Source organism: Salvia splendens, chromosome 9 (genome assembly GCF_004379255.2).
Source record: "Salvia splendens isolate huo1 chromosome 9, SspV2, whole genome shotgun sequence".
In the NCBI taxonomy this organism is placed as follows: Eukaryota; Viridiplantae; Streptophyta; class Magnoliopsida; order Lamiales; family Lamiaceae; genus Salvia; species Salvia splendens.
This window is the reverse complement of record NC_056040.1, coordinates 19,227,899-19,244,600: the sequence shown is the minus strand read 5'-3', so window position 1 is coordinate 19,244,600 and position 16,702 is coordinate 19,227,899. Positions and strand designations below refer to the sequence as shown.

General features: G+C 39.5%; 1 protein-coding gene across 1 annotated transcript; it reads right to left on the bottom strand.

Moving 5' to 3' along the window:
- Window positions 1-4,369: 4,369 nt before the first annotated feature.
- LOC121748643 (serine protease SPPA, chloroplastic-like) lies at window positions 4,370-13,142 on the bottom strand. Its single transcript, XM_042143117.1, has 10 exons — window positions 13,001-13,142; window positions 10,390-10,570; window positions 9,615-9,752; window positions 9,005-9,175; window positions 8,827-8,930; window positions 8,174-8,241; window positions 7,241-7,383; window positions 6,322-6,390; window positions 4,757-4,844; window positions 4,370-4,666 (listed from the first exon to the last, which is right to left on the bottom strand). Coding segments are annotated over exons 1-9 (960 nt in total). The 5' UTR covers window positions 13,085-13,142; the 3' UTR covers window positions 4,370-4,666; window positions 4,757-4,842.
- Window positions 13,143-16,702: the final 3,560 nt, after the last annotated feature.

Here is a 16,702-nt window from a genome sequence, read left to right as displayed (position 1 = left end):
CCCTCCTCAACAACATAACTTTGGCTTCGCATTTCAAACCGATTATGATGACCCCGACGCGCAATTCCCTAATGCAAATGAGCATTGGGGATACGTATGCACCTCAACTTAAATTTTAAATTTAAGTTGAGCTCAAGTCTTTTTTCCTTTATTTCTTTTTTTTCATTTGTTTCTACTTTAAAAATATGCAAATACAATTACATAATTGTATTTGTATATACTCTAGTCGGTGACAGATTTCTCTATAAGGCTAAATCCGGGAAACTTTTGACAATTCTACTATAATTGTTGATTGTTAGACTGAAATCAACATTTAAGGTTGAATTGATAAAGGTGTCCTCAATTTAGTTATGTAGAAACATCTCCTTCGGCGACTAAGAGTATATATACTTATAAATTTATTGTTCAAAACTTCAAGTCTTTTTGGTAATTTGTAATTAGCTTCGTTGTAGACTAGTAGTCTCGTTGTATTTAAATTTTTTGTTTAAGACTTCAAGACTTCAAGTTTTTTGTGATTTGTAATTGTTGTAACTTGTAATCTCAATAAAATTGTAATTTTCATCGTGATTTTTTGAATTTTATTTACGCACATTTCATAGATAAATAAATAAAAAATACAAAAAAAAATTTACGAACCGCCGAACCAGCCCGGAACCACCTCCGCCGGAACCGCCGGTTTTTTGAACCGGAACCGCCAGGGACCTTGGCTGGCTGGTTCAGGTTCAAGGAAATCTTGAACCGTCCTTGAACGTGAACCGCCGGTTCCGAACCGGAACCGGCGATTTTCGAACCGTGTGCATGCTTACCTCAAATAAAATTTTAATATTTTATTGGTACTTGAAACGATATTAAAATATAACACTTTACAATTTTTAAGGAAATAATTTGTCTTCATGTCTACACATTTCACATGAATGCTAAGAGCATCCACAACGGTGGCGGAAGAGCCGGCGTCCGTCCGCCCCGCTGGCACGGTGGTGTCTCGCCGCCGCTGCGCTCGCGCCGCGCCAGCGATCAGGACACGTGGCGTTGGGCGATTGGGCAACGGCATAGCCGTTGCCTTTAAATGTTTTTTTATTTAAAATAGGGTTTTAATTAAAAAAACCTATAAAAATTTTTAAAAAAAATCACTTCCCAAAAAAAAATATATCCGTTTATTACCGTTTTTTACACCTTTTTAATTTTTTTTATTTTTTTCCCCCAAAAATACACACTTTCATCTATAAATACCCCCACTTTCACACCAAAAAATTCACATCAAACTACACAATTCTCATCTTCATTCTCCAATATTCATTCTCATCTTCATTCTCTCATATCCATTTTCATCTTCATTCTCTCATACCCTACAACATAACAATGTCCGGCCAAGGCGATGACCACCCTCCCTCTCATGGTTGAAACCCCGAATGGTTTGGTGGACAACCGTTTCCTAGTCCAGAAACGGAATATTCTGCCCTTCCTCAAACCCAAGATTCGGCCGTTCCGGGTGGCTACCGGCCATACCCTATCGACGACCAAGGTGCCTCCCAAGGGCGATACGGGTGGACACCGGAGCCTAGGCCGACCGCCCCCTCCCAAACTTCGCCGGCTCCTACTCGTAGCGGTGTCCGGACACCGTACACTCCGACGGAGATGGATAAATTGTTCAAGGCGTACTTCGAAATCTCCGAAGATGCGGTGGTTGGCACGAACCAATCCGGCGATCACTTTTGGTGGCGCGTCTCTCGCCGGTACAATACAAACCGGCCGGGAACGATCGAGCGCAACGAGAGTATGGTGCGCAACTGCATCGGCCGAGCCAACGAAGAAATTGGCAAGTTCAATGGCTATTTCCTCCAGGAGACGCGGAATGCCGGGAGCGGCCGGAGCGAGGTTGACATCATCACTGCCGCGCTGAGCACCTACCAATCCATGAACGGCAAGTCGTTCAAGTACCTCAACGTTTGGCAGGAAACGCGGTTCCATCCGAAGTATATGGGAGGCGTAACATCCTCCTCTAGCGGCTCCTCCAAACGGTCAAGGTCGGTATCCATATCCGACGCCGGCTCCGAAGAAGTGGCTAGCCAACTTGTCGGAGCTAACTTGGGTAGCCCCGACGCCGACCGCAAGGAAGGAAGAAGGCGGCGGCCGACCGCCGTCGCGCCGCGACTCCATCTGCCCCCGCTCCCGAACCCGCTCCCTATGTGCCACCTCCACCCCCGAACAACTCGCTGTGGATGCTCTTACACCAACTCAATATGACTGATAGGTCAACTATAACCCCCACGCAACTTCAAACGCACGAGACCATGATATTGGGTCTCCAAAAATAATTGGGGTTAGTGCCGCCGGATGAGTAGTCTTTCTCGGGTAATATTAGCCAATAATTATGTAATTTTTAATTTTTAGGAGTTTAATTATGTAATTTTTAATTTTAGTATTTTAATTATGTAATTTTTAATTTTTAGGATTTTAATTATGTCTTTTTATTTTATTTGTAATTTGTAATATTTATTGTGGTTTTTTAATGAATTTTAGTATTATGGAAATGTTTTTGTTTAATTGAATTTTAAATTAATTGTGCTCGTCCTTGCGGAAGAGCACAGCTGTGGGTGTTGTGCTCTTGCCAGAGAGCAAGTAGAAAAAGTGGGGTCGGGCCCACAACCGTGCCGTTGGCAAGAGCACGGTTGTGGATGCTCTAATACTCATACTAATATTTTATTAATTTTTTTTAAGGTGAATCTTCTTCATCCTCTCCAACGAGGACATCGCATTTTTTATCTCTGCAATTTTGATATCAAAATGCAGTTCAGCCCCTTCTACCTTCCAATTTTAATTATTTACTCTTCAACATTATTACCTTGGTAAGGGCTAAAGAAAGCTTTTGATAATTTCCAAAAAAATGAAATAGAAAAAACAAAAAAAAAGTTCTCGAGAGGGGCTTAAGCCCTCCATCGAGAGAGAAGAAGAAGTGATTGGTCCTTTTTATTGAGTGTGAAGTTCAAATGGAAAAGACAACAAACAGAAGTGGCAGAGTAGAAAAGAAAACGGTTAAGGCAAAAGACTAAAAAACCCGTCTAGTGGCATTTTGGTTAAATTTAAGTGGAAAAGGGCTTAAAGTATGTGAATAGTGAAAAAGTCTTTCAAATAATATTACAGCAAAAAAGGCGATTCCGTCGCCTCGGCGGCCCCCACACTCCGGCCCGACATCATGTGAGGCCCAACATCATGTGAGGGGGTTCAATCAGGGTACGCAGTAGCCCGTTAAAGGGGAGGCCTTAACCCACTGGCTGCCAGAAGGCCATCTCCCAAGGGCCCACACTTGTGCCTGAGAGATGGAAGCAACTACACAACAGCAGTGAGATTCGAACCCAGGCTCATTGCAGCAAGATCTGCCCCTCCGTTGCCAACTGCGCTACGCCCCTGCGGGCATCTTTCAAATAATATTAGTTCCATACATAGAGGTATGTGGCGATATTTTTGAAACATATGAGTGTCTAGCGTTCGAACTCGCATACATAGGTTCCGAATTTGTAATTCGCTCAAACTAAAAATTGTGGTCAGATTGGTGCAACTTACTGTGGTCATGATAGGTACAACTGTTCCACCAAACACAATACATGCCATTTTTTGTGACTGGATTTATGTTTTATTGAACATATTTTCTGTTGTATCATAAATATTGTACATTTAACATATTTTCTGTTGTATGATTAATGTGCAAAAAAACATGAATTCAAAATGTTCATTCTACCATAAAAAAAATAGTTACAACATGCAAAGTCCAAGTACAACCATATTAAAAGATAATTAAAAGTTCAACCATCGGAGGATTTTGTGAAAATAGGTTCTTGAACCTAAAAGCACCTCATTTGCTATATTTCGAGTAGGGATTGACATAACTTAGACAACAACCTCTAGCACCATAATTTAAGAAAAAATGTGTTTAGTAAATTAAAATAGTAGAGAGAATAAAATAGGAGAGGGGAGATAGAATAAAGTATAAGTGACATTTGTTGTTTTTAGAATAAAGTATAAGTGACATTTGTTGTTTTTATTTTTACTCCGTAACAAAAGAAATGATTCGAGTAACTTAGACAATCCAGTTCCAAAAATGAAATACGACTAATATGGGATGGTCGGAGCACTTAGATAACTTGAGCAATTGTGATTATCCTCGCGAGTCCAACCAAAATGTTTGATAAACAAAAACAGAAAAAAACATTACACTCAAAGCTTAGGAAGAATACATAACATCATTACAACATTTTTGAGCGCGTAACAGTAATACCGTTGATTGATATGATAAGAAACTTGAAAACCATTTTTTTTGTTTTTTTTGTTTTTTGTAATATTCGCAATAGATTTGACTAAAGCAAACCAAGTGTAATTTGAAGCTATGGTTATCGATTAGCTTTATTGACCTTTTTGTCAAACCCTGTACATTAACCCTTGGCATCCCAAAGAAAGCACATTATCAACAATTATGTTAACGATCCAATCTGTATGCACATCTAATAATTTGCTTTAATATAGGCACCTGTCTCTCCAGTGGTATATTCGCCTTTTGTTTTGCTATAGCTATTGCCCGAGAAAGTCCGCCAATAGCATCAACCAGACCGAGCAAAGCAGCATCCTCACCAACCCAAACTCTCCCCTGTGCAGCCTGTTCCATCTTGTCCACCTGCCACATGCTAGCTTGAGTTCACAGAAAACATGAAACTACCGAATATATAAAACGATATGATGAGGCAAATTTTGTTGAATAGCGTACTGTCATTGATCTTGAAGAGGCTGCCTTATCTCGAAACTGTTTGTACATGTCATGTGCTCTCTTGGAAAAAAGTTCAGCCTCATCTGCTCTGCAGATCAAATACACTAATCACTCAGTGAATGAATTATACCAAGTATAGGGTTAACGAATCTTCATTGAAGTTCTAACCAGAACATTGAAATATTGACTAGATAGATAGGTAGGCATGTAGTAAGTCCAAACGATGGCATTCAAAAAAAAAGGAAACGGGGTTATATTCACTACGTTTTTCTTTGAACATAACTAACAGTCGACAAGGATATTTTTTGTTCTTAGAAACGCAGTCGCCACTTGGATATCCTATACTCACTTACATAGCTGATGGGACCTATTAAGTAAGTGGGTGGAACCTTGTACAGTGATCATTGAAGTCTAAAAAAGCATGCCAAATAAATTATAGTAATGACTAAAACATGTTCCATGGTATGAGTACTCAAATCAGCATAACTCAAAACAATTTCAGAACTCTTACCAAGCAAAGCAGATTCTGTAGACATGAACCAGGGAAGTATAAAAATCATTTAACCATGCTAAATGTTTCAGCTAGAATATCTGGAGTGCATACACTCAGTAAAAGTGAAAGAGAGCATCACAATTACTAAATCTAACATCCTGATCCCTCCCTCCCGTTTAGACATACCTACGTCATACTATATTAAAATGTTATGGGCGGCATATTACATGAGCATGTGATGGCAGCGAATATGTTGCCAAAACCATGTTCATATAACTGAAAAAAGAGGTTTGTTTCAGGGTGAAAACCTCAGTGTCACATGAGGAGGAACATTAAGTGGGAAATTAATCATGAAACTCATCTTACTGAATAATTTAACCCAATATTGGCATATCTAAAACTCATGCAAGTCCAGCTCCACCTTGAAATGGATGGTCTGGAGGTCAATCATAGAAAATATTTTTCCATCTTTAAGATCTATACAGATAGTCAAATCTATTGATAATAAGAACTCTTTAACGCAAGTCCACACATGAACTTATTACTTAAGTAAGCAATTATAAGTTTAAAGATATTGGAGAAATGTTGGTTGGCCTCGCAATGATTTCTTGCTTTCTTACTTTACAAACAGAAATGGTTTATGAGATAGTCTACCAACCTTTAAGAGGACAAGACATTCACATATCACCATCAGCAAAACAAGGAGATACCTGAAAGGCCGATGTTCTGCAGCAAGTTCTATGATTCCGTTAGATGCTACTCCCTCCATCCCCGATTAATTGTCACTCTTTTCCATTTCGGTCCGTCCCTCAATAATTGTCACACTTCATTTTTTACCATAAATGGTAAGTAGGTCCCACATTCCACTAAATCACTTCACTCACATTTAATTATAAAACCAATATAAAAAAGTGGGTCCCACATTCCACTAACATTTTCAACCAACTTTTCTTTACCTTTCTTAAAACCCGTGCCCGGTCAAAGAGTGACAATTAATCGGGGACGGAGGGAGTATCTACTATCAGCATCCAAAACAAGATAAAAATAAAGGACACTTAAAAATAGTGCTTACAAATCAGAAGCAAGTGCATCTCCTCCAGGGCTATCGATCCGAATGATAACAGCTTTGTATTTTTTGACACTGCAAAAAAAAAAGTAAGTATTCCGATCAGGTGATGAGAAATTGAAAATGCTACAAAACATACTATAGGTTCATTTTTTTAATAAGAAACATGATCGTATGTTATAAAAAGATAAAATAGTACAAAGGAGAGAGTCATGTCCAGAATGAGGGTCATCTGTGGCTAATTCTGACACAAGAAAAAAAAGCACTGAATTCCATGTTTCAATTCAATCGACGATTCGTCATAAAGTATTTATAATGAAGCAGATGGTTTGTTCGACAACAGCTACTAAGTATACATAACATTTATTAGTAAATCATTTGTATCCAAATATATATTACTTCCTCCATCTCAAATCTATTGGCCTATTTCCCTTTTTTGGACCGTCTCATATATCTTTGTCTATTTCCTTTTTGGAACACCTTTGAATAGTATTTATTAGAATTATTACTCACAGACTTTTACACCCTATGTCAACTCTTCTAAATACCCGTGCCCAAAAGAAACAGGCCAATATATATGGGATGGAGGGAGAACATTTTTTACCATTCATGTCATTCACAAATATACTAAGTACACACCACCTTTAAGGTTAGTTCTGATCCCATTCTTGGGTCACTTTGAATTGTTTTATTACTGAATATAATATCTTCATTTCTGATTCAGTCATCAAAAAATGTTTATATACAAGGATGATAATTTGTTGACAAAAGAAGGTGGACGACAACTATAAGATGATGGTTCAGTCAACCTTCAGTTATTGTGGACAGCATAATTCTCCTATTTAATAACATGTCTTCATCAATAATAGGTCTTACTTACATGCCAGAAGGAAAAGATATCATGTCCTCACTAGCAAAGGCATACCTTTTACTCTACGAATCTTCTGAATGAACTGCTCAACGATAATCCTTGAGCTCCGGCTGATGCTTCCAGAGGCTCTAATTATAGCTATCAAATCTTTACTACCGGTTAACCCTAAAGTTGATCTTCTAACATTACAGTACTTTCTGCATGCATAATATACATTGCATCACAATCACCATCTTTTTGAACAATGTGAATAAAGTACTGTCTGGGGTAAATTTTAGTTAATAAGTACCTATAAGCTATCAATTACATTTCCAATATACTATATAGCAGAACTAAGTAAACCAATTCCAGCTCGAGACAAAAGACAATAAGTTGCTTACAAGAAAACTAGATCAGTAAACATTAATAAGAATATCTCTCAGAAACAAATGCGCTTCCATATTCAGAATTTCAAATTCAAGTTTCAATCACTCTCAGAAACAAAAGTCTTAATTAGAAAAAAATCACCCAAGGTCCGACTTCATGTACACTTCTTGACCAGCATAAGTGGTTTGGGTATAGAAAACAGACTTAAGAGATATTAATATCAAAAGGCTTAGTGAATTATCCCCATACGTAAAGTCTTCAGAACCAACCATTCCCTTTTCTCAAGGAAACAAATTGCATTGATCCTTCCCCACATTGTGATATCATCAACCCAACCCAACCCAACCCAACTACAAACATAACTGCAATCTCTAGTAAAATCTCTCTCTCTCTCTCTCTCACACACACACACATACACACAAATTATGATTGTTAATCAAGCTAATATGGAGTCTAGCACTTAAGATAATTACGCTGTAGAATTAAAGAATCATATAAGCTAAAATATACTAGTACATGGTAAACCCTGTAAGAGGAAACTCATGTGGAAGTATCAATTGAAAATAGCATACTAATGCCACCAGAAAAAAAATTATGTGAAAACTAAAGAGAAATATACACCTGTAGCCAACAGTTGGAAGCAATTTGGTGTGCGGAATACCTAGACGTGTTCTCATCAAGTCCATTACCTGAAATTTAAGATTATGTGAAGATGCTCTAAAGTGATTAACAAATTGAACATAAGCTGATATTCAGGTAGTAACACCACCAAAATACATGAGCCAAGGGAATTTTAATTTGGCATATAGACTAACCAAGTGTTAGAAAAAAGAAGCGAAAATTTCGAACCAATTCCCTCAGATTTTCACAGCCACAGACTTCATTCTCATCGCATGTATGTAGAAGTTCATTTCCTTTTAAGAACATTTCAAGAAACCTCATTTTTTGAAAATGGAATTACTTCAGAAACTATTTCCCCAAGTAAACAATGAGATAATGTCCTAATGGAAAAGTGTAAAAGAGCAGAGATATTGAACCTAACAACTTTAATTCTGATTGGAAACTAAATACTGGATCTAACAAGACCAAAATTTTGGTATTCAGGAAACAAATTTCCTTGAATGGGTATAATATACTATTCTATACTTGTACAGGCAAGGTAGATCAGCATGAGTAGAAGCAGAAATACAAAGTCTGCTACTGTTTAAGATTGAGCAATACAAGAACTGTCTAGCAAACCAAATATCAACAATTCCGAAAGAATTGTGGGATACCTCATCGTCATATTTAATATTTGTTATCAATCCTTCTTTCTTCATTCTCTCAACTTGATGTGCTCCGTCATTAATAAAATTTTCAATATCTTCTTTTTGTTTCCCTGTAGAAGACAAGACGCATGGGTATCAGTCTCTCACACACTATCAGAAACCAGAAAAGTGAAGGCAATGGCACCTTTTGCAAGTGAAATTTTGTCGAGCCAATTTCTGTAGATGTTATCAAGCAAAGAAGCCAGCATCTCACGATTCTCATCAGACATGCTTTTACACGTAAGTTGGTCTCCAGCACTTTTGTATTTCCCAACCCGTTCAACTTGAGGCTCAACCCCAATTTTCTCGAACACACCTTTCATGTACCAATAAAATCATCTATCATTACTAAATTTCGGGGAGGAACAGAAATGAAATTTATAGTGATAGAACCAACTCGAAACTAAACATCAGTTTAATTGGTTGGCTTTCAACTTGTGAGCATGAGTAAATTCCAAACTCCATTTATGTTATCCAGAACTCAATAGAAAATAAGAACTTTTGTCATATGAAACACAGAAAAACCACATACCGCCTAGATAGCCTAAATTATATCTTCAATGGACTAATTTCCTCTCAGAATGAAAACAAAATAAATTCATTACCAATCAGTTACCTCTAGTTAAATTTTCAAACATTAGTTACATTCAGAATCACTTAGTTGAAAAGCAACAGGTGCTCCGATCGGCATTATATTTTGCCACATTTTTTGAGGAGAAATATATTTTTCCCACAGCTCAGCGTAACTGACTCACCACTAAGAAATGATGCCTGAACAAGGAACTCATATAATCCAACATAGGCACTTGGTGGAGCATAAAGTTCCTCACAAGCAGAGCCAATGTAATATTCTTTCACCCCACATGTAGGCACATAGCCAATGATGAACTTACCTAAAAATTGCAACCTGCACAATAAGATGAACATCTATGCAGCATCTAGACTTAGTTTTGAGTAAGAAATCTTAGTCACCAAAAAAATGATCAGCAGATAATACAAAACAAGTAGGAATCATCTGATGAGGGTTCAGGCAAATAAAAAATTAAATATAAATATACCAAACTCTCTGGATAGAAATGCTATACAGATTTTGCTGTTCTAAAATAGGTGTATTATACTTTACTAAAACGAATAACATCTCAACAAAAAGAAACGTTTCACAACAATTGAAAGTAACAAATAAAAAAAATTCCATTATTGGCAGACTCCAAAACAATAATTATCAAGTTGAGGTTGCAGGTAAGTTAGCTGACAAAATTTATTTGATATGTGACAAGAATATGAATTGTTTAGGTATTTTGAAATCAGAGTGTACAAGCAAGTGGTAGGTGTAGAGTTTTTGGAAAAAATAGGGCTGTCTGTCGAAAATTGTAAATAACAGGCATGCTATTGCCTTATTGATACTTTAAATCAGGAACTGGGAAAATGCAATGAAACTAAACAACTTCGAGATTCGCATTTCAGAAAGACAAGTGTGAATAGATTTGCAATGCAAACAATAAAAAGGAGTTCATAAATCAGCAAAAGTACCTGATTTTTTAAAATCTAATATGTGCCTCCTAATCTCATCTAGCTTTCCCCACCCACAACTCAAGTTATCAATATGGAGATAAATGTCTGCTACACGAGGATCATAAGCGGCTTTTTCGAAATTCCTGCAAATTTGAGGCAATGATAGTGCCCTGGAAAAGCTCCTCAGCTGATCTGTTATCTGACATAAATTACTCAAAAGTTTAACCATATGCGAAATTGAACTTACTAAGAAGCATGTCTCAATTCGTTTCCCTCACACTTCAAATCCTCGTATATAATCTTCAAAATATTAAGAAGCATAAAATGGTTCAATAGGTTGTGCATGAGGCTTTCCATTATTAAAATTTAACTTTTCCAAAGGAATTAGCCCCTTCCAATGAGGCAGCGAATCCCTCTCCCAAAATAATCATTCAAAAACTCAGGTACATAGCACATAAATCGTGAAAATCAATGATCAGTAACTGGGCAAAATTCCAAGAAAGGAGTTCATGACAAAATGTATCCGCCATTTGGACCCTGAAAATAAAACTTTCCAGCCATGGTATAGACGCGAGAAGCTCTCGCGTGTTTTAAATTGAAACACGCATATTCCTCTCGCGTGTATTAAAAGAAAGACGCGTCTTCTTCTCGCGTGTTTAAAGCAAACACGCGACACGCTCTCGCGTGTTTAAAGCAAACACGCGACACGCTCTCGCGTGTCTCTCTTGCTTCCAAAATACGTCCAGAAGGCAGAACAGACCCCAAACACGCGACGCAGATCCGAAAGCAGCGAAAATCGGCGAAAGCAGCGGCGAAAATCCCATATTTAGCTCTCCCATTCCAATTTGAAGTGTTGTTAGGTAAGTTTGAACCCTTATTTTCGAATTTTATTGGTATTTTTTAGGTGGGTATAATAGTATAATAGTTAGGGTTCATGGGTTAGAAAGTATTTTGGTTCAATTTAGTTGAATTTGGTGTTGAATTATTGAATTTGTTGATTTTATGTTGAAATTGGTTGTATTTGATGTTGAATTATTCAATTTGGTTGATGTTTTGTTGAAGTGTTGAATACAGTTGAATAAGGTGTTACTTTGTTGAATTTGGTGTTATTTTGTTGCATTTGATGTTAATTTGGTGAATGTGATTGATATTTTGTTGAATTATTGACTTTGGTTTTGAATTATTGATTTGGTTATGAATTATTGAATTTGGTTGAATTATTGTTGAATTATTGAATATGGTTGAATATGGTGTTAATTTGTTGAATTTGGTGTTGATTTGTTGAATGTGGTTGATATTTAGGTTTTGAATTATTGAATTTGGTTGTGAATTATTGAACATGGTTGAATTTGAGTGAATTTATTAAGTTAAAATTTTTTTATACCATTTGGTTTATACTTAAACATGTTAAATTTTGATTATATTAGGATGTCCCGATATGGACCAGAAGATCCTTCTGTTTTGCATTATCAGCACAGTCATATATCGCGCAAGGCGTGGGCAGGGCAGGAAACAACCTCTTTCAATATTCGGCGCTTTGAAGGACATTTCTGGGAAATCGATAATCATCACAGACGCGTGATTGATTATGTCTGTAGATTTGGTTTTGGTGGAATACTTTTCTGTGGTAAGGCTCTGGATGTAGATCATGCGTTGATCACAGCTTTGGTTGAGCGCTGGAGGCCAGAGACACATACATTCCATCTTCCCGTAGGGGAAACTACCATTACATTACAAGACGTACAAATATTATGGGCATTACGTGTTGATGGAGTACCCTTCACTGGAAATGGGTTTTGTGAATCTGGGTGGAGGGGTTTATGTGAAGAGCTCTTGGGCTTCTATCCCCTTCAAAGCGAGATGAAGGAAAACGGTATCTTGGCATCCGCGCTAATACATAGGATGGCGATTGAACCGTTAGGAGATGGTCTCGAAGACGAAGCCTACATTCAACGGGCACGTATGATTGTGCTTGTGCTATTGGGAGGGTTGATCTTACCCGACGGCTCAGGGTGTAAGATACCTCTCATGTGGTTGACCCAACTTCGAGATGTAGAGGCTGCCTCTATGATTAGTTGGGCGAGTGCTGCACTTGCTACATTATACCATAATCTGTGTGAGGCGTCTATGGGCAAAAGGACAGACATTGGAGGTCCGACGGTGCTCCTACAACTTTGGGTGTGGGAGAGAATGCCCACTTTGAGACCGGATTTTGTAGCGGCACGTCTACATACAAACAACACTCCATGTGCCTTAATGTAAGTTTGTTGTTTCCTCTCATTTGTGTATTTAATGACAACATATTTAATTGACAACTTTTTTTATTGTAGGTGGACTGGCTCCTATATGATAAACAGAGCCCCCAAACATTCGGTTCGACATTATCGTGAACAGTTGTCATTACTCCAAAACAGTTGTCATTACTCCAAAACATTCGGTTCGACATTCGGTTCGACATTATCGTGAACAGTTGTCATTACATTCGGTTCGACATTATCGCGTCTATACCATGTCTGGAAACTTTGTTTTTCAGGGTCCAAATGGCGGATACATTTTTGCATGGCTTCCTTTCTTCGAATTTTCCCTCAGTAACTGCCAAAGGAAGAAAACAAAAATGAATCATATAAACCTCGCCGCGAAGAACTAACTTGAGAACACTGCCGCTCTGGAAGCTTCGCCAAGGCAAAGCGAAGAAAAGTCTAGTCTTAACCATAAATTCCTCCCACGCAGTGCGCAGCCTGTAGACGTATACAAAGTCTCCGGTGGGATACTTGCCGTCCTCAGAGCATTAGCAATGGGGCGCCCTATGGCGCGCCACGTCAGCAGTTTTATCCTCCTACCTCCCCACTTGCAGTGGGGCGCCCTAAGGTGCGCCCTAGGACGCGCCACATCATCATTTTATTGTTTTGTTTAATTAATTTAACTGTTTTCAAATAACAAGTAACGAATAAATAAAAAACGGTCTAAATAACAAACGGCGAAGTTTTAATAAAAAAAAGTTACATCATTGAACTAATAAAAAAAAAAACTAAGTCGGACCAATTCCCAACTTCCGACGCAGCTCATCGAGTAACGCCCGGAGATATTCGGCTTCGTCGGGGTCGGTACACTTCTTGATGGCCCTGTGCGTTTGCAACATCGTCCTTGCCATCGACGCTGTTGCTAACGACTCAAACGCGGTGGCCGTCTAGGTCGGGAGCTCTACCGGGACCGGAGCTTGGGTTGCAGCGGTCGACGATGAGGTCGCGGTTGCCTTCCCCTTGGCCTTCGCAGCCTTGACGCCGGGAGGACGCCGGAAGGACACCGGTGTGCCGGAACTCCCTTCATCCACGTACGTCCGGTTGAGGTCAACCGGGTAGTTGCCGCTGCCGCTGCTCGTGTAATCACCAGCTTCAGTGGTCTTCGTCCTCTTCGGCGCACCAGTGTACAGAATTCCACCTTGGAACTTCTGCTTGTCCCTCAAGAGCGCCCAGATGGCCTCGTGCTTGAAGTCGTCGTACATCGACCGGTACGACAACAGCGCTTTAGCGCGCACGTCGCTCAAGCTCTCGCCGCTCCCCTGTGACCGCGTGAACTTCTCGAACTCCGTCGCGTACAAGTTCACTTGCTTCTTGACTTGATCCCAGTGCTTGCGGAGTTGCTCACGCTTGCGCTTGTACGCGGTCGGCGGCTTCACCGAATTGTAGAGGTCCGCGATGCGTTCCCAGTACGCGATCTGTCGCTGGTTGTTCGCGAATATCGGATCTTCCGATATATCTACCCAACACCGGGCCAAGGTGAGAGTTTCGTCGTCGTTGTAGTTCGTACGGCCGAGGGCGTACTCATCGCAATCACCGGGAGGCGGCAACTTCTGCGCCCGCTGCCGGTTCCGCTTCTTTCTGGCTGGGGCGAAAGCGGTCGCGGCGGGGTCGGGATCGGCCGCTGCGGTTGGGCGGTGCGGAGACGGCTCCATGTCAGACAACCCATACGATTCCGTACTGAAATCGGGATCGTAATGGGTGTTGGTGTCGAACGAATGATAATCGCCGGGTTCTGTACCAGGCCAATGCGCCCATGCGCTAAACGTAGGACTATTGGGGCTTGAATCCATTTCGTAGTAATTATGTAATTGTAAGTTTCGAAAATGAAATCGAGTGAAATGAAATGTTACAAATGAACGGTATTTATAAAAAAAACGAAACCGCATGCTATCGTCCGCGGTTGATCATCCGCGACCTCCACAATGGGGCGGACGATGGCCATCGTCCGCGCTATCCTCCGCGACCGAAGTATAGGGCGCGACTATCGTCCGCGCCCTATGGCGCGCACCCGCAATGGGTGCGGACGACGGATGGCGCGGACGATGCGCGCCATCGGGCGTGCCATCGTCCGCCTATTGCAGATGCCCTCATAGGCGCTGCCGTTAGTCATATCCGGGGTAATTCTTTTTTAGTCGTTGGCTATATTTAATATTCAATGAGTGTACTAGACTTTTTTTTTAGTCCAGCTTTGGCAGAGACGCATGACCCTCATGCGTCTCCCGTTAATGAAACGCATGACCGTGATGCGTTTTTGTATAAGACTCATGAAAGAGATGCATCGTTCAATTTTTTATTTTTTTTTAGAAGACGCATGAGGGTCATGCGTCTTCCAGTAAAACGCATCCTGCACATGGGTCGCTTTTTGTTTTATTTTTTAGACGACGCATGACCGCCGTGCGTCTTAGGGTAAAACGCATGAGGCTCATGCGTCTCTAATTTGAACAAAACAGACGGAACAGAGGCAATAGCTCACATTCTGCACGAGAGAAAGAGCCAGAAGCGAAACTCAGGCGATTTCTTGGCGATTCCGGCAATTTCCCTTCATATTCCGGTAAGTTTTCTTCAATCTTTCAACATTCCTCCCTTATTTGTTGTTTATTTGCATATTTTGTGTATGTACAAAATTGAGGTTTATAACAATTTGTTCAATTTTGGCCGATGTTTTGTTGTTTTGTTAATTGTAATGGATTTTATTGGTGAAATTCATTCTATTATATAGTTTTTGATATGTTTGAGATGATTGGTGTTGTGATTTTGGTTGTTATTGGAGAAGAGAGTAGGGGTTGAAATGTATCTTGTATTTAACCTTCATTGTCTTGATTATATTGGGTAATTTTTGCAATGACTACTTATTTTGATTATGATAATAATTTACAAGTTATATATACATTGAAGTGGAATGAATTGTGAATTTTTAATTTAGTAGTTATATGTAAATTAGGCCTTATAAATCATGAATTGTGATGAATTGGAGTTTCTAATATATAGTATATGATTGAATATCAATGGATTAGGAGTGAATCATGTGGTTTATAATATTTTGTTGTTTTGATGATGAATTTGAATTTATATGTTATTTGTATTTTAAATGTGAGTTTGTAATTCTTGTTTTGTGAATATGTTATTAGATTAGATAGAAACTTCAAGTTCTAGCGGACAGTTATTATATGGACCTGAAGATCCGTCAGTGCTATATCTTCAGAAAAAACACATTTCAAATAAACTACTGAAAGATGGCACAACACAACATTTCAAAGTTCGACGGACGGAAAGTAAGACAAGGGATGTGGATATTCATGATAATGTGAGGTATTGGCTTGACATATTTGGTTTCAAAGGCGTGATGGATTGTGGGAAGTCGATGAAGGTCGACAATGAGCTTATCACGGCTTTGATTGAGCGTTGGAGGCCGGAGACGCACATTTTCCATATACCGATTGGAGAGGCGACGGTGATCTTAGAAGATATGCAAGCCATTTGAGGCTTGAGAACGGACGGTCGCGTTTTCACAGGCCGTGACCATCATGTCGGATATACCGATTGGCCTAGCAAGTGCCGAGATTTGTTGGGATGGATACTAGATACAAACACAGAGACAAAGCAAGGCGGTTTGCTGATGACCGCTCTGATCAACCAAACGAGGATACCTTTGGGTGATGACCTACCTACATATGTATACATCCAAAGGGCACGTATCCATGCCCTAATTTTGTTAGGAGGACTCATTCTCCCAGACACCACGGGGTGTAAGGTTCCTTTTATGTGGTTGAATGCATTTGAGGATCCGGATGAGGTGCAGAATATTAGTTGGGGAAGTGCGGCTTCGTCGTTCTTTTATCATTATATGTGCGATGCTTCCATGGATAAGAGAAAAGAGTTGGGCGGGCCTATGATGCTTCTGCAGCTATGGGCGTGGGAAAGAATGCCCACATTGAGGCCGTCTTTCATAGGAGCGCTCGTGCACGAGCCATATACTCCATGTGGCACCAGGTATATATTTAAATATTTATTTGTTTATGTATCTTGAGTTA